Source organism: Anopheles nili, chromosome 3, assembly GCF_943737925.1.
Source record: "Anopheles nili chromosome 3, idAnoNiliSN_F5_01, whole genome shotgun sequence".
Lineage (NCBI taxonomy): Eukaryota > Metazoa > Arthropoda > Insecta > Diptera > Culicidae > Anopheles > Anopheles nili.
The window spans coordinates 49,841,930-49,857,462 of record NC_071292.1 but is presented as its reverse complement, the minus strand read 5'-3'; the positions used below and the strand labels follow the sequence as shown (position 1 = coordinate 49,857,462).

Below are 15,533 nucleotides of genomic sequence, written 5' to 3'. Positions count from 1 at the left end.
GCAGCACTTGACGCGTGAGCTCCGAGCCTTCGAGAGATGATGTTTTCGATTTCGGAGCTCGGAAGAAGAGCCTTCTGTCGCAGCTTTACGCTCTGCCAGGCGGCATTGATGATGCGGTAATTTGGGCGAAAAATGTATACCAACTGTGGGAATTGGGTTTTCTTAAAAAATTGCCCTTACCAATATCCAGAAGAGTGCACCAATGGATTTTAAATGTCAGTATTCTGATTGGCATAATAAAGCATACGAATACAAACATAAAAGCCCACAATTAGTTTAATCTAACATTAGCGCCGTACCTATCCCAAAACCAGCTATGTTTGCTCTCGCTGGTGGGTTGGTGAGGTCAATGCAAGCAAACAATTCCCTCTTTCCATTCTCCCTCAGAAACCGCGGGGCAACGCAATCGATATTGGATGGAAGTGCGCTCTTAATTTTATGTACTTGTTGAAATAAAAGCTCCAAACGGGTATGTGATTAATAATACAAAAACACATAACCTCGCCACAGCCTGGGGTCGAGCTGGGGCCTGCAGTACATTCCAATCCGCGCGCGCGCCTGCGTGTGTGTGTGTGTGTGAGCCAGTACATGTGTCCAGCGCCAGCCAGTCATTCGTCCCGACGAATTCGTCCCGAATGATCCACGTATGTACAGACTGCAGGGTGGGAGTCCTCTGCAGGAATTCACCAGCAGCATCGCGCGCTTGGTCTCGGTTAATCGACGGGACACGTACCAAAGGCAGCTTGTCGTCATGGTGTCCCACATCCGTCGTGCCACGCGCGACCACTTGCCGATCCATGGGATGAAAGGATCGGTTGCTGGGAAGGTGGCCTTTATTTAGTTTCGTATATCATTACTCGAAGGGGGGTGGTTCGCATCTGGCTACTATCTGGCACATGAATAATACATCGTGTTCGTGTGGACGCGCGGATTCGGTCATCCGCAGGACCCCCACAGGACCTGGTTTTGAGCGGCCAGTTATCGCAACCCGGAGTCAATCCCGGAACCGGGGAGAGCCCATCCGAAAGCCCACACAAGATGCTGAGCTTTCGAACACGCCACCGACGGGCGGCCGGTTATCCCTTCTGGCTGGCCTCGGGAGGTATTACACGCAGAAAGAGACCGCATCCCCCCCCCCCACCACACACACACACGCACACACGTGCGCGCCCGCGTAGCATAGTCATGTTGGATGGCCGTCGCTCCGAGAGAGCGAAACCGTGTTGCCGGGATTGCCCTTCGGAGTATATCGCGCGGCCGCGATACCCTGACGATGGTTGAGAGCGAATCGTGGCCACGCACACACACACACACACGGTTCTCGTCCACCGACATCATCCGGTTCGGGAGCCCGCCAGAGAGCCAGTGCCAGCGAGAGTGTGTGAGAGAGAGAGAGAGAACCGGGCTGTGAAGAAAGCCAAAAGCGGTGGCTCCAAATCAACTCCCGGAGTGGAATCTACGGCACGGTTCTTCTGGAAGCATCATCACCGCTGTCCGGGCTCTGATCCGGAATGGGTGGGGGAGAGGAGGTGGTGTGCTGCTGCACCACTCTAGAGGGTTGTTTGTTCGAGAATTCGTGCACATCCAGCAGCTTCGCGGCCACCTGGGTGGGTGGGTGGGCGCAGCAAACAACATAATTCATCCTTCACGCACCGAGGCGCTCGGTAATGTCCACCTTTCTTAGTCAGCGAGCTGTGGAGAGCTTGACTCCAGGTTGGACTCAGTGTTGCCAATCCGGCGGCTGTCGATACCTGGGCGCGAGGAATTCACGAACGGACCTGCCTGCTGTTGGGGGGGGGGGGGTGGTAGAGGGAGGAGGATAGGGGGGGACACTTGCAATTAAAAAAGATTGAGCGGCTAAGGCCACAAATGTACACATTTCTTCCGGTGGCCGATGAAAAGCGCAGCGGAACACACCACCAATGGCGGGGTTGGTGTATGGGTGATGCATATGAGAAAAAAAATGCACCCCAGCAGTTCTTCCCTCTTTCGCTACGGAAAGCTCACAGTGCTGTTTCCGGAATAAGGTGCATTGTGCTGGTCTGTGGATGGGCATTATTATTCCATCGTTTGATTCCAAAGTTCCAGCCAGCCAATCTTCCCCATACTGCGACATTTGATCGCAAACTTGTTAAGTGGCCTACCTTCTATCAAAATTGATAAAATGACATTTTATTACATGAATCGTTAATTGATGAGAATTTCACCTCTTTGTTTTTTGCTTCAAACCATGCGCGTTATGATATTTGTTGTTTTTTTTTTCTTGACAAAATTTAGACCCCTGTTTATGGCCTACCAGGTATCCTATCCCAAGGTATTAGGTGAGCGAACTGACTCATCTAAGTACACAATCGGAAAACGGATCTAACTCCGAGAATAGTGACACTGTCTTATGTCTTCCCCACTAATGGCCGCAGTTCCATCCAATCGCCTACTTTCAGCAGTCCAACCGGGGGTTAAACCGCCGCACGTACAGCTAGCTCCTTCCGTATCACGTCGAACGGAAGGCAAGTTGCTTCAGCAATTGCACATTAATTTTACATTTCACCATCAAACCGTGCAGGACTGCCGGCGCAGGCGGTCAGCGGCGGTCGCAGCCAGCCGTGGCAGCGTATTTCTGCTGCTGAAATGAACCATTGCATACACACGAACGCACACAGTCACACACACACGCACACACGTATCCACTTCAGCAGCAGCCTCAATAATGAAGGATTTTCGTTTTCTAGAATGCACCACTAGCATTTTGCAAGCATGTTACCACATGGGATCGCTTCCTCGAATCCGACGGTGCACACTGGTTAGGGGAATCACGGGCAGAATATTGCAAAAGATCGTACGCCAGGGGCAATGGACCACACACAAAAGACAGCGAGGGTTACTGCGGTACGGGCCCTACCCGTTTCGAGGTGAAACTTTTTCAGAAATGAGTTTACCTGCTTGAACCACAGCGAACGCGGCTGCAAAACACTCCTACACTGTGCGGGGCGGTTAGTTGGACAGTTTTTCTCCCCTGTTGCCCGGTTTAACACATCTTTTGTGCACTATTTCAGTATGATTTCACCGTTTTCATTCTAAACCTCATCGCGGCAGCCATTAAAACGGAACGGCGTTTTCATTACTTTTTCTCTTTCTGCTGTCTTCTTGCTTTGCTGAGAGAGATCGTGAGAAAGAGAGCGTGAAAGAGTAGCGAAGTGCTCTCTGTTTATATTCTCTCTCAAATACATTCCATTCTCCTTTCGTTGGCTGACAGTTCTCCTCAAATCTGACGGTTCCCAGTGGTGACAGCCTCCGTGGGGATGGAAACTGCATGCAAGAATGTCCGTTCAGTCAGGGATATATTAGGAATATCATAGTGTATATTGTACGATAGGGATCCTAGTTGTTGATAAAAAATATGCCGTCAAGCACACACTCACTGCATAGTATTCTAAACACTAAACTTCAAAGTGAGTTGCAAAAAAGTGCACACTGCGGTACGTGCTAGCGAATCAGCTGTTTTGAAAAAGTTCGCTTAGTAAGAATATACTTTTAAGAGTCCTGAAATTCTTCATGTTTGACATTTTGTCACTGTTCAAAGGTTTTCGAATGAATTGATCAACTCTATTTTCGTTTTATATTTCAAAAGGAATCACAATTTGCGTTCTCCTTATACACCTGCATACCCCTCGGTTCAGCTGTCACTGGCAAATTTTGACGTTAACCGCGGCTGATAAAAAAATAAGCAAACTCTACGGCCAGCAGCATCCTAAAGTACGTAAAATTTCACTCCTCACGAAAACAAATCTTCTCAAGCGCTTTGTATGCTGAACAGCACATTGGATTCCAGGATTCCAGTCGCAGATCTCGGGCTGCTACTGCGCTAGGATGGGCAATTACGTGTCACTGTATTTGACCAACCCAAAGGGAACTCCGCTACCACTAACGGAACCGAGTTTCGATCCCAACCTTGGTTTCCCCAATGGCAGAAAGGAACGGGGTAAGAAAATTGGCCCTTTTTACTATCAATGTTAGGTTTGTAGCGTAATGCACATTGGCAGTGACGAGATGCGAACAACCTTATGCACAGTCCTGGTATGAACCGGAATAATTTTGCGGAACGATATTCAATTACATAACACGTCAGGCTGTGCAGCAGATCCTAGCGCGCATCAAAACAAATTTACGCATACTGTGATCGACGTTGAACCCTAGCATCTTTAAACTAGATTTACTGCACTGTGCTGTGTTTTCAGTTATGATTGCCACTCAGGAGGAAATGGAAGCAGCCAAGCTGCCACTGGAGGCTCGTGATTACTGTGCCCATAAACTGATCCAATATCGTGCATGCCGAACCGATGTTTGGCCATGGGCGTATAAATGCGCTCACGAGAAGCATGAATACCTAAATTGCGAATACGAAGAGTAAGTGCAAACGCAACACTGTTTCGAGAGTTGTGATATACTAAAATTACTATCGTTCCTTTCTCTGTTTACAGCTACATTCTGCGGCTAAAAGAGTACGAACGTGAAAAGAGATTGCTTCAACGAAAATTGAAAATAGAGAAGAAGCAGGAGCAGGAGCTTAACGCTTAAACTGATGTCAGTGCGGTTAAACAAAGCAGTGCGTTTCTTCTTTTCTTTTCGGTGTAGCTCGTTCCCTGGGGATTCGCCCTATATCGCAGCATGTGCATAATGAGTTAATAGACAAGAATACTTGAAAAAAAAACCCATAATTGATATCGTATGATTGTATATGGTGCCCCAGTGTACCCTAGCTGCAAGAATATTCCCGTATCCGAAAGCGTGATCTTGATTACAAAAAGCGCTTTATTCGATGTCTCTATTTGTATTGGTTCCACGGAATTTCACTCTAACTTGATCATTATGGCCTTCCCGGTTTCGCGCCACCTCAATCGCCCAAAACTGGATCCTTACCACCAGGATAGCGTTCTCTGGCCGGAATTCTTCCCCTGCGTCAGCTCGCAGCAACGTACCGTAGCTGTAATCCTCCAGCCGGTTAAATTTTTCCATGTAGGCCCTCCACTTAGTCTTTCCGTCCGAATTTTTGAGTTCAGTTTCGTTCAGAACTCGTACGTCCATGTCGGGGAACATTCGCCGAAATTGCTCATATATTTCATCGTCGTACGGAGTCAGATGAAGTAGGCGAGGATCCACACTGCACAAGAGATTGAAATGTACCTCGGCGTGTTCAACTGCCTTTAGAGCCCACAGTTCCTCCACCGTGCCATCGTTGATAAATTCTTCTGCTGGTCGCGAAAGCACGTCCATAGTTATAGCGGTTAAGTCTAGCTGGTATGTTTCTCGATTCCCGGGACAATATCGCAGCACCAAACAAACAATAAAAGACCTCGTTGCGAGTTGCGATTTGACATTTCCCGGCAGATCATGTTCTGCGCGGTTATAGCCGCAGGTTGGTTAAAGGTTTGTTTTGATTCCAGCTAAACAATTTATAATGGAATTTCCCAGTCTGAATCACATATTTTCCTTGCAGGGCATTGACCAATAAATCAAACAATTAATTACCCTAGTCACTTTTTTCATTTATAAATTGATTAAAAATTATCAACTCCTTGATTTTGAATTTTAGAGCACATCTCCCACGGGCTGACAATGACGTACAGCAAACACAATGTCAAACAGTTTGTTATGATTCAGATCTCCTTTTGTTTCGAGTCTCGAAAATGAGCACCGATCTGCAGCATTATTATTTGGAGCTATCGCCAGAGCCGATCCGATTCGACGGCACAGGACTGCTGACAAATGTGTTCTTCGATGATGCGAAACAACAGGTAAACGAAAACTACAGATGTCTTTGGCGAAGCGTAATAAAAGACTTGTTTTGTATTAGGTAATTGCAGTGCGATCCGGCGGAGCCACGGGTATCGTTGTAAAAGGTGCAAGAGATGGCGAGAATTTTGTGTTTTGCATGGATCTTCATTCGACCGATACACCCGACGCGCAGATTCGGTCGATTAAGTTTTCCATCGACAATCAAGTCTTGGCTGTGCAGCGCAGCGAAACATCGGTGGAATTTATTAGATTTCTTCCGAACCTGCGTCCCAACCTGCAGGATATGCTCGTGTACAAGGGCAAGAGCACAATCAATGGCTTTGTGTGGACTCAAGAGCGACAAGTCGCTCTTTTCACAAGCGTTGGTGTAGAAATTTTGTTGGTGAACTTCGACAAGCCATCACTGAAATCTATTAAATCGCTCAACATCACCATGAATTGGTTCAGTTACTGTCCAATTTCAAAATTTGCACTACTCTCGTCGAATTTGGGAACAATCCTCACTCCAGTTATCTTGAAGCCAGCAAACATAACTAAACTGCCGAGATTGGAGTGTAAGTAACACAGAATCGAGGAAAATACGAGGCTTTCAGATAATTTCAGGCGTTCATTCATTCCGCAGTGGGAATTGATCAAGGTTGCATGGGCAAAGACGTAACACTTGCGCAGCTTTACGGAACTAACGCAATCTTGATTCTGCGGCAACCTCCGAATCGTCCATTTGAAGTAGTAATATATCTCCTGAACGGCCCCGGACTGGCACCGAAAAAGGCACACATTCTGAAACTAGGCCAAAGTGGACGATTCGCTATGAACGTTGTCGATGATGTCGTGATCGTACATCATCAGGCCACGGCGACTTCGATGCTGTTCGATATCGCTCTCAGTAGCAGTGAAACGGAACATGCCTCGGGAGCCACCATTCACTCTCCCATCATTCCGGCGAAACCCATTCGCCCATTCCAGCTGGAAGTGCCGAGCATATCGCTCGATGGAAAAACAATGAACTGTGAATTGTGTACGTAAAAAGGATCTATGCTTCATGTTTCGGTAAGGCTATCCGATAAACTTGTCATTGTGCAATCTTTTTTTTCAGATACAAAAGATTGGGTGCTTTTTCAACCAAATATTGTGATCGATTCAAAGCTTGGGTGTTTATGGTTCGTACAGTTGAAGCTAAATGCGCTCTGTGCTCTCATAACGGACCGTTTGCGGCTGGTGGAGTTTCTTCTGCAAAGAACCGACGGCAAGACGGCGATACTATCCGTTTTAAAAGATATGATGAGCAGCACATACAGCGGTACCATGCTGCCCGTAATCGAAGGCATCTTCAATAAGCTAAACAGCCTCTACAAAAGTGTCCTGGACAGTGAATTGCAAAGCCAAATGGCACTTATGTCGTTAGCCAAGTCATCGGTAAAACCTCCGGCCACGCCACGTGTTCTGATTAATCAGGCCGATATGTACACGATCGTATTTTCCACGATCACAGGACCGCAGATGGGCAAGATTTTGCTCCTGTATCTGAACTCGCTCGCACGTCACGGTATCAATGCTAACCATGAACTAAGCAAAGCGCTCCTAATTGATTTGGTGCTTCGTAAGCAGTTTGATACTCTGCAGTTCTTGTTAAAATATTCAACTCTGAATGAGTCGAAGGCGTTGGCTTGCTTTCTGCTATCTCTGTCCAATGTGGCTGACCCTGTCATATCTCAGCTCGCGCTCGATATGTTGGCCCGTTTGAACGCGAATGAAATCATACTGGAAGTGTTGCTGGAACGGGGACAGGTTATCGATGCGCTGCGGCTGGCTAAACAAATGCCCGGGGCCGATTCGTTGCCGGCAAGGAAGTATCTTGAAGCTGCGAGTAAAACCAACGATCCATTGATATTCCATTCCGTGTACAATTTTTTCCAAATGAAGAATGTTCGGCTTCGTGGGTCTCCTGACTTTTTGAAACGTAAGTTTTCAATTTAATTGCATTTACCCTAACGTAAATTTGACTGTAAAAATTATGCTCTCCGCTATTTTAGATGAACAATGTGGCGAATACGTGCAATATTATCAAAATTTAATTACGAATAAATGCCTATAAAAGAACACATGTTACGATAGCAAAATTAAAGTGACGAATACAAATAAAGTATATAATCTTCGAAAGAGTGTGTCTCTTATTGGCCTCAACGTAATATGGATGAAATTCAAAAATTTGCAAAATTTCCACGCAAACGTAAGATTTTGATCTTGAAATTAAAATCGAATTCCACAGTATATAATACGAATATAATCCAAGTGATGTAGTGGAACATTTTTTTGTACAAACTTAAGGGAAAATAAATTGAAGGGGAATATTTTTCAAAAATAAAATATCTTTATCATCAATACCACAATACTAAGCTACACAGATATCACTGGCCTGGAACATCATTGGAAAGGGACTGCAAGATAGCCTCGTCCTAAAATGTTAGTCCGATACACCATTAACCGCGTTAGTGTAAAATAAATGGGGTGAATTACTTACCGTTTTAAACCACATTGTATTCGGTCGAAATATCATTCTGGAAATGAAGCCCATCTTTCCGACTGGTGCAATAGCATGTAAGTGTAAATGCTTGACACTCGTAAAAGGAGGAATGTGGAATCCGAATAAGGCTGCGGATGGGTCGAGCTGCCCCGTGGACTGTAGAATGTTAACTAGTTCTTGTTTCAGCTCCTGCACTGTAGAAACAAAAAAAAACGATTTATTTATCATATCACAATGACTTGTCACGCAAGTTTACGTACGCAAGGGCTTATCAGCTGCGGAGAGCGAATTCACACCATCGATATGATGATTGGGAACGGCCAGAAAATGAAAGTCCGACGCCGGCCGAATATCTTTGAAAATGCATATACGTTCGTTTTGAAATAAAATTTCCGTCCCTGCGTCGTTTCCAGTGGCGATTTTGCAGAAAACACAATTCGGTGTGGAAGCCATGGGAAGTGGTCGTTACTCACTGCAAAATCTCTTGTGTTTTCTTACGGTCATCTGGCGAAATGTCATTAACGTCAAGGCGCACAGGGTTGTGCGGACAAAAGGCGCAATCGGATGAAATTTAAATTACCGCACCATATCCATCCACAATAATAGCACGAGTGATGTGTTTATTCCACGAACAACTATAATGTTCCTAACACGTTTTCCGTTACCTCGATTGGGGATATTTACATTTGCTTACGGCACAAATATAACGCGTCGCTATAGAAGGATATTTACTGTAATGCACTAGCGGCAACGCCACGCCGCCATGTCCATGCAATAGTACAAGATAAATAATAACTCAATACTTACGCCATTAACTAACAGTAAAACCATCCATTTTTGGTAGCAATTGTTCTAACATTTACCATCGCTTACAATTTGTCTTCGCTGAGTCAAGCCGGTTTAGCTGTTTGCTATTCCCTCCACACCAGACACCAGGCAAATTATGGAATGGCTCCTAGAAGGAGCCGCTTGCTCGAAGGGACTATCCCACCTTCGGTGGGGCACTCAGCTTCAGCGTGCTGGGCCCTTTGTCGGCGTTCTGGTTGTCCCTAGCGAACCGGTTTACTTCTCCGTAACTTTCTGGCGTTCGAATGGAGCTCTGTTCTTCTATCACCGTGTCGCACCGCGGACATTTTAACCGCTTCACGGAGGGTAACGGATCAGCTTTACCGGTGGTGGCTCCACCGTTGTCACTCAGCTTTGCTCCTCGATTTTCCATTGGAGAATCGACGGGAACGGTGCAAAAGTTCGCGGCACATTGCTGGTGCATGGCATGGCCACAATCGCCCAGCACAACGATCGGTTGACGTTCAGTGTTGTACAACCGTGAGCGACAGATGATGCATTTGATAGACTTTACCGCCAGTCCGCGCATAGCCTGCCGGCGTTCTCGCGCTAAAATGCAGTGCAAATCGTTGCCCAGTATGCGAGCGGTGGTCTGCAGGAGCAGCGTCTCGTACGCCGAATTGGACAGCATTCCAATCAGCAGGTGCTTGATATCGCCAAAGTTACCGGTGCTCGTACCGGAGGTTAACACGAGTTGAACGAGCTTGGACAGATCGACAAACTCGCTGGCAGAGTGTAGAATATTCTTAGTGATCGATGTGAGATCGTTGCGTGCGAGCACGAGATTGAGCAGTGAAAACCACAGCTGCTCACGGTCGTTCTCAGTTAGGACGGAGGAGGCTCGCGTACAAAGAGCGCTCACTTGCAGCGCACACATTTCCACCGAACTTTCCGGGGCGTCCTTGAGGTTTTCAACCGCCACAGCATACGCAGACTGGTAGTCACCCTGCTTCTCGTACAGGTAGATCAATGGAGCGCTCAGTGCAAAGCGTTGAATCGTACGGACGGCATTGTCCAACCGGTACGAGTCGTTAGATTTTAGAAAATCTATGACCTCCTCAGGCTTATATTGACACAGCAGTTCTAGATACCGCTCTAAATCGGTCGTCTCCAATTGCACCGACTGCTTTTGCAATGCTTCAAGAAAGCAAAACAACCGTTCCGGTACGTCTGCTTGCTCAAGCAATTGCAAAAAGTGACTTAAATAGCGCATAAAATTGTCCACCAGCGCACGAGCCGCCAACTCGCAGTTGATATCGACTATTTGGCATAAGTTCTTCACCACCAGGGGATAAACATGCCGTCGTGCATCAGTTGCGTGTTGAGAGATGTAGGAAAAAAGCTGGATGTGTCGGAACTCGTCCAGAAGGTAGCAGTCAAAAATGTCTTCGTATTTCTCGAGCCGCTCAAGCAATTTCTCTGCCACGTGGAAGCACCGGTTTTGCCTAGCCAACTCCAACAGCTTCTCTATCGGAATGTGATCAAGGCAGTTGGAGCAGAGCAATTCAAGCCAAGTCTGTTCGCGTTCAAAATGCTCTCGCCGGGAGAGTGGCTCGTCCATCGGTACCGTAAGGTACGTCACGACCTTGTCTAGCAGCAGTTCGTTTTCTGGCAGTTCTCGAGAGGCGATTTGCTGCGCGATAAAGTTAAGCAACGCCCCAATCTGCGACCACGTAGCGTATTCGGGCGTTAGAATTTCGAGCAAAATGTTAATAATCCGTTGCCGTTGAGACTGTCCTAGCTCTCCGTGAAATTCTTTTTCCTGGAATGCAAGCGAAATAACGTTCAGCGTTTCACGGGTATCGAAATGTAGCAGCTTCCGCAGGTACGGGTAAGGCAGCTCATCGTCTGCCGCGTTTTTCGAATGGATCACTGTTAAACAGCGCAACACTTCGTGCTTAACCGTAGGAATAGTTTCTGGGGCAATTTCCCCACTGGGATAGCCACGTCCGGCAAGACAGCTGGAAATGTACACCAGGATGCAGTTACCTAAATGCAAATCATCAGTTGCGACCTCGATCTGTGGTATTAGATCGGTGAGTGAAATTGTGTAATCTCCGAGCGCCTTCGTGTTGAGGTACATCTGAGCCTTGTAAAGCCGTTCCTTGCGGCAAATCGTTAGCACTTGATGCAGATCAAGACACTGCCAATTTAACTTCAGAATCAAGCTCTCCAGCCTTGCTGTGTCGCCTTTCTTCCAAAAGAATTCACACATCACCTGCGCTACGCTGGGTGCAATGACGTCAAGATGCTCGGTTTCGATGTGCTTTGCTATGATCAGTAAATAACGTTCCACCGATGGTAGTCGATCGTACAGCTCTTCCCAGAGTAATTGCCTACAATTTACAATGCGTTGAAAAATGTAATGTAAATCGGAAAAGCATTGAACTATCCGACACACTTACTTTTCATGAATTTCGATCAAACATGCTATGATTGCTTCGAGGCATAGTTCGGGTGTCTTCTTGGTGGCGTTTAGGTATTCCTCGTACATCCGCAAGATTCTCTCCTTCGACGATACCAAGCGTCTGTGTCGGCCAGCAGCCGCCCGGTACCCCTCGATGGCCAGATCGATCGCTTCATCCCACCGCTGCATCGAAGTCAGGTAGGATATCCGATCACTCCAAGCGCGAGCACTGATGGCGTGAAGACTTTTACCCCCCAGAAGATACAATTGGTTGCCTTGCGAGACAACCGTGCTATAACATGCGGCAGCCCCTGCTAAGGCCAGAGCTGGAGACACATTACCTCCAGTAGCTAGTCCCTTGAATTGCGCTGAATTATACATAAGACCTACGTTCGAGAGATCGATTACTTCCATCTCACGATTCGTACGCACATCCGAAAGATGGAGGATCTCCTTCGTGTCTAGACATGCAATAGATTTGGGCCCCAGCCAGTGGATGGCTAGCAGATTATATGACAGTTGAATGTGCCGTAGAAAAAGCAGCGAAATTCGGCCGCTATTATAGATGATTTGGTGGAAGAAGAGATCGCTCCCGCGTGCTGCGGCTAACACTGGATCAATCGTTCGAGACGAATCAGCCGCTTGAATGAGAACCATTTGCCAGGCTAGCAAGGGCAAACAATCCGGATTGCTAGCCATGGGATGAAATTTGATCACCTTCAGCCGTGGGCGGATGAGGACAACGAAAAATTTGCTCAGCGTTGCAAGTGCAACGAGCGTGTACGTTTTTAGCGAATGCTCTTCGTCTCCCAACAGCAGCGGCTCCACCGTACAAACTTCTCCTCGAGCGCCGCTAAACAGACAGCGTGAATCACAGCCTCGAATTCCTAGTCGACGCGTGAAGTTGAGACTCCAAACCGACCCTCCCGAGTCGGAGCATAGGGCCAGAGCGGGCCTGTTTGTCCACTTCAGGTGCAGCACGCCCGTATTCGGGGTAATCACATCATTAAGCGTGCGTATGACATCTCCCGTTTGCGTGTCGATCATGAGAATTGACCCACGTGCGAAGCCAGCTAGCAACCGAGAACTATCCTCGTTGAATGCCATCGCAGAAACGGCTCCTTGCAGTATACCTTCTTGGCAGCACCATTTGAGCGTTTGAGTGTAATCGAACGCTAAAATGTGCCCGTGCGAGGTACCAACAGCTATCATCATCGAAACGGCACAAGAAGTGGCCAGACCCGCGTCAACTCGATCAACCGCGGATGTCAACTGTGCCGTAACGCCATGCAACACTACATGCCTTAGAATTGACTCCAGCTTTAGTTGTTCATCCAGCGATGGGGTTGGCGTAGTTGCACCGCGCATAGGGTCGTCGTCCGCAATCGAGGTATGCGTTCCGGTGCCATTACCGTTCGAATGCCGAACACCCAGTGTTGAGGCGCTATCCAAATCACTGTCAATCTCGCTCAGTACGCTTTCAAGAGTCGGTAACGTGTCCACCGCCGGAATGGCGTATTCCTCATCGTCCAGCTGTATCAGAGGGAAAGGAACCCATCGCACCATTGGAGCACATAATTCGCTTGGTCGTATTTCGTATTATCTATATGCCAACACATTCCAACACATACCTCTTCGATGTCGAGCTGTAGCGATTCTGCCAACAAACTATCGTTGGAGCCATGATCTGAATCGAGCAGCGAGTGCAGGGATGGCGCCTTGAGGGTGTTCATGGCAGGACACTTAAAATACCACCATTGACCGAATATTCAATGCTGCATCACGGCAAATCGGGAGAAAACAGTCATCGATCACCACAAAGCACTGCCCACTTTTTTGCAACCTATTTTTGACGTACGCGTTTGACACTTGACGTTCGCCGTTTCATAACAAAGCTGAAACGAAGGAAAATATTGTTCGCAGTCAACTTACTCGGCCCAGTACGAGCGCAGTTAGTGCCAAATGCATTTTTGAAAGCGCTAATCGCTACGGAATACCTTGAATCGCCATAGCGATCTTCCGTTCTATGTTTTGTTGCTGAGAAGCGAACGTTACCAGTTTTATACGTCCATTGCTAAAAAATCTACGTTGTACGTATTTTTACGCTGTTCGATTTCTCTGCTATGGTAGCTTCAAATGAATGCGATAATTGCGCTGTGCCATTTTTGCGAAGTTCATGGTGAGAAAAATGTGGAATACAAATGTTGAAGCCGCATAACTAAGACGTTTTTTTGCAGGACCCGGTGCAATATTTTGCACGCAGACGCTGCGCGAGACTAACATTCAACAGTTGGATATCAGTTTCGACGTCGACCGCAAAGGCTGTGCGGCATGCAATTCGATTGGCAACAGCATCGGGCTCGTGAGCCGGGATCCGGAAAGTAATGCCAACTTTGTCAGTAGTCAAATTCCGGTCATCACGGAGACCATCGCCCTCGTTAAGACGGCAGCTTTCCGAAGCCTTAGCTCAGAGGTGAGCTGTTCTGCGTCAGAGGGAGGATTTGTTTTCTTCGGTGACGCAAAGCATGGTCACGTACTCAGCCACGCTTTCCATCTTATCGACTCGGAGGCAAGAGGATTTCAGAAGCGGTTTTCCATTGTTATCCTAATGAAGGATAAAATGTTTTTGCTCAACACGCAACCATTCTTGGCAGATTGCATGGGTAAAGTATCGAGAGAATTGCAGGAATATGCGAGATTGATTCACGAAGATGACCTTCAGCGGCAGGGATTGGATAGAGCTCAAAGGATTAACAAATGCTACGGAAACGGTTCGACAAGCAACGCCACAAATATCACCGCGAATCGATCGCTTATCGAACTGACGGGAAAGGAGTCTATCTATGCGTATGTTCATGCACATTTCTCGTTCATCCTCTGGGCGGGAGCCCGGTACCTTACAGAAAGCATTACACTCGGCTGCCCTTCAACGCCTGTCTGGTTGGGGAAGGACACGGAAGAGGGATTCGCCATCGTCCAGTCCGACAAAGAAGGGTATCAGATGCGTCGCCTAGGCCTGGGCGACGGAGACAAAAGCTTTGACCAGATTGACGAGTTAACGCGTGCAAAGTTCTCGCTACGAGCGTTTCGAAGCATTTTGAAATCAAATTTTCTATCCGTTTGCTATTGTGCGCTGACTGGGATTCAGATCGTTATTCGCGGTACTCCGGTGAAGGGCTACTGTTTGGTGGCAAATTTGAAAAAGTTTCTTCCGGAGGCGCTACACAAGCTAGCACGTGCTCACGCCGAAACGTATACTTCCGCGAACGAGTTTCGTATTATCAACCTCAAGCAGGAAGCAATCGCTCCGCACTCTTCCAGCAGCATAATGAGAGTCGATTTGGTAGACGACCAGGACAAAGATACGGTAGCCGTTTGTGCCTGGGAGGGTGAATTGCCTAGCAAACGTACGCACAACGTAGTTTTTGGTACATATGCGCTAGTCCAACTAATGTTGCATCTTTTGATACTTTTAGTACCTTGCCTTTTGCAAAAAATTACCAAAGCCATCGACGAGGAGCTGTTCAATGACCACGCGTTAGATAAACATTTACGGGTATTGGTGGAAGAATGGAAAAAGTAAGTAAATTTTCAGCATTACAAGTGACAACTTGTAGCGTTTAAATTTTCTTCCGTGTCGATTGCAGTAAAGTGGTCTGCATACGTAAGGTGAGCTCCAATCAGGACGTGGCAAAAATAAAGAAGATAATCGGCGTCCAGCCACAGGATCAAGTTCTAATCAACTACTGGTACAACCATTTATAGGAGCAGACACCGTTACCAGTTGCAGTGTAAAGTGTGCCTTTATCAGCTATAAGCTGACTTTCTTCTTGTAGAAATAAATAACGTATAGAAACGTAAGCGTTGAAGAATCTGTTACACCTATTCACTGTTCTGCTCGGGAACACACACACGATACACGCCTTTTCGGAAGAGTACTGGCAACGCGTTGCAATGCCATCG

The 15,533-nt window shown here is 47.1% G+C and overlaps 6 protein-coding genes across 7 annotated transcripts; 3 read left to right on the top strand and 3 right to left on the bottom strand.

Annotated features, from left to right (window-relative positions):
• The first annotated feature begins 3,730 nt into the window (after positions 1–3,730).
• Positions 3,731–4,699, top strand: LOC128725438 (NADH dehydrogenase [ubiquinone] 1 beta subcomplex subunit 7). Of its 2 annotated transcripts, XM_053819178.1 has the most exons (4): positions 3,731–3,753; positions 3,815–3,979; positions 4,236–4,404; positions 4,479–4,699. In XM_053819178.1, the coding sequence occupies exons 2-4, from the start codon at positions 3,868–3,870 to the stop codon at positions 4,573–4,575; spliced, it is 378 nt and encodes a 125-aa protein (XP_053675153.1). In that variant the 5' UTR covers positions 3,731–3,753; positions 3,815–3,867; the 3' UTR covers positions 4,576–4,699. The 2 variants fall into 2 exon arrangements, with proteins under 2 accessions (XP_053675153.1, XP_053675154.1); XM_053819179.1 differs by lacking the exon at positions 3,731–3,753 and having other exon boundaries at positions 3,771–3,979.
• Positions 4,700–4,809: 110 nt separating this feature from the next.
• On the bottom strand, positions 4,810–5,287 carry LOC128726130 (protein PBDC1). Its single transcript, XM_053819919.1, has one exon. It carries the CDS (start codon positions 5,269–5,271, stop codon positions 4,810–4,812), a length of 462 nt encoding a protein of 153 aa, XP_053675894.1. The 5' UTR covers positions 5,272–5,287.
• A 101-nt stretch (positions 5,288–5,388) lies between these two features.
• On the top strand, positions 5,389–7,933 carry LOC128724529 (regulator of MON1-CCZ1 complex). The gene is made up of 6 exons (XM_053818254.1): positions 5,389–5,413; positions 5,659–5,792; positions 5,852–6,347; positions 6,416–6,811; positions 6,890–7,753; positions 7,827–7,933. Exons 1-6 carry the CDS (start codon positions 5,389–5,391, stop codon positions 7,886–7,888), a joined length of 1,977 nt encoding a protein of 658 aa, XP_053674229.1. The 3' UTR covers positions 7,889–7,933.
• Positions 7,934–8,110: 177 nt separating this feature from the next.
• On the bottom strand, positions 8,111–8,782 carry LOC128726019 (adenosine 5'-monophosphoramidase HINT3). The gene is made up of 3 exons (XM_053819799.1): positions 8,578–8,782; positions 8,315–8,511; positions 8,111–8,249 (listed from the first exon to the last, which is right to left on the bottom strand). Exons 1-3 carry the CDS (start codon positions 8,768–8,770, stop codon positions 8,202–8,204), a joined length of 438 nt encoding a protein of 145 aa, XP_053675774.1. The 5' UTR covers positions 8,771–8,782; the 3' UTR covers positions 8,111–8,201.
• A 146-nt stretch (positions 8,783–8,928) lies between these two features.
• LOC128725124 (vacuolar protein sorting-associated protein 8 homolog) lies at positions 8,929–13,303 on the bottom strand. The gene is made up of 3 exons (XM_053818845.1): positions 13,202–13,303; positions 11,569–13,103; positions 8,929–11,499 (listed from the first exon to the last, which is right to left on the bottom strand). Exons 1-3 carry the CDS (start codon positions 13,301–13,303, stop codon positions 9,300–9,302), a joined length of 3,837 nt encoding a protein of 1,278 aa, XP_053674820.1. The 3' UTR covers positions 8,929–9,299.
• A 403-nt stretch (positions 13,304–13,706) lies between these two features.
• Positions 13,707–15,423, top strand: LOC128725914 (folliculin). The gene is made up of 4 exons (XM_053819688.1): positions 13,707–13,749; positions 13,808–14,977; positions 15,047–15,149; positions 15,218–15,423. Exons 1-4 carry the CDS (start codon positions 13,707–13,709, stop codon positions 15,333–15,335), a joined length of 1,434 nt encoding a protein of 477 aa, XP_053675663.1. The 3' UTR covers positions 15,336–15,423.
• The last annotated feature ends 110 nt before the right edge of the window (positions 15,424–15,533 follow it).

Coding starts and splice junctions, on each gene's coding strand:
- LOC128725438 (XM_053819178.1), top strand. CDS start 3,868: ATGGGCAATTACGTGTCACTGTATTTGACCAACCCAAAGGGAACTCCG. Junction 3,980..4,235: donor CAATGGCAGAAAGGAACGGG/GTAAGAAAATTG, acceptor CTGTGTTTTCAG/TTATGATTGCCACTCAGGAG. Junction 4,405..4,478: donor CTAAATTGCGAATACGAAGA/GTAAGTGCAAAC, acceptor CTCTGTTTACAG/CTACATTCTGCGGCTAAAAG.
- LOC128726130 (XM_053819919.1), bottom strand. CDS start 5,271: ATGGACGTGCTTTCGCGACCAGCAGAAGAATTTATCAACGATGGCACG.
- LOC128724529 (XM_053818254.1), top strand. CDS start 5,389: ATGTTCTGCGCGGTTATAGCCGCAG. Junction 5,793..5,851: donor TCGATGATGCGAAACAACAG/GTAAACGAAAAC, acceptor GTTTTGTATTAG/GTAATTGCAGTGCGATCCGG. Junction 6,348..6,415: donor TAAACTGCCGAGATTGGAGT/GTAAGTAACACA, acceptor TTCATTCCGCAG/TGGGAATTGATCAAGGTTGC.
- LOC128726019 (XM_053819799.1), bottom strand. CDS start 8,770: ATGGCTTCCACACCGAATTGTGTTTTCTGCAAAATCGCCACTGGAAAC. Junction 8,512..8,577: donor CGCAGCTGATAAGCCCTTGC/GTACGTAAACTT, acceptor TTGTTTCTACAG/TGCAGGAGCTGAAACAAGAA. Junction 8,250..8,314: donor ATACAATGTGGTTTAAAACG/GTAAGTAATTCA, acceptor CTAACATTTTAG/GACGAGGCTATCTTGCAGTC.
- LOC128725124 (XM_053818845.1), bottom strand. CDS start 13,303: ATGAACACCCTCAAGGCGCCATCCCTGCACTCGCTGCTCGATTCAGAT. Junction 13,104..13,201: donor TACAGCTCGACATCGAAGAG/GTATGTGTTGGA, acceptor CCTCTGATACAG/CTGGACGATGAGGAATACGC. Junction 11,500..11,568: donor TTGATCGAAATTCATGAAAA/GTAAGTGTGTCG, acceptor TGTAAATTGTAG/GCAATTACTCTGGGAAGAGC.
- LOC128725914 (XM_053819688.1), top strand. CDS start 13,707: ATGAATGCGATAATTGCGCTGTGCCATTTTTGCGAAGTTCATG. Junction 13,750..13,807: donor CCATTTTTGCGAAGTTCATG/GTGAGAAAAATG, acceptor GTTTTTTTGCAG/GACCCGGTGCAATATTTTGC. Junction 15,150..15,217: donor TTGGTGGAAGAATGGAAAAA/GTAAGTAAATTT, acceptor TGTCGATTGCAG/TAAAGTGGTCTGCATACGTA.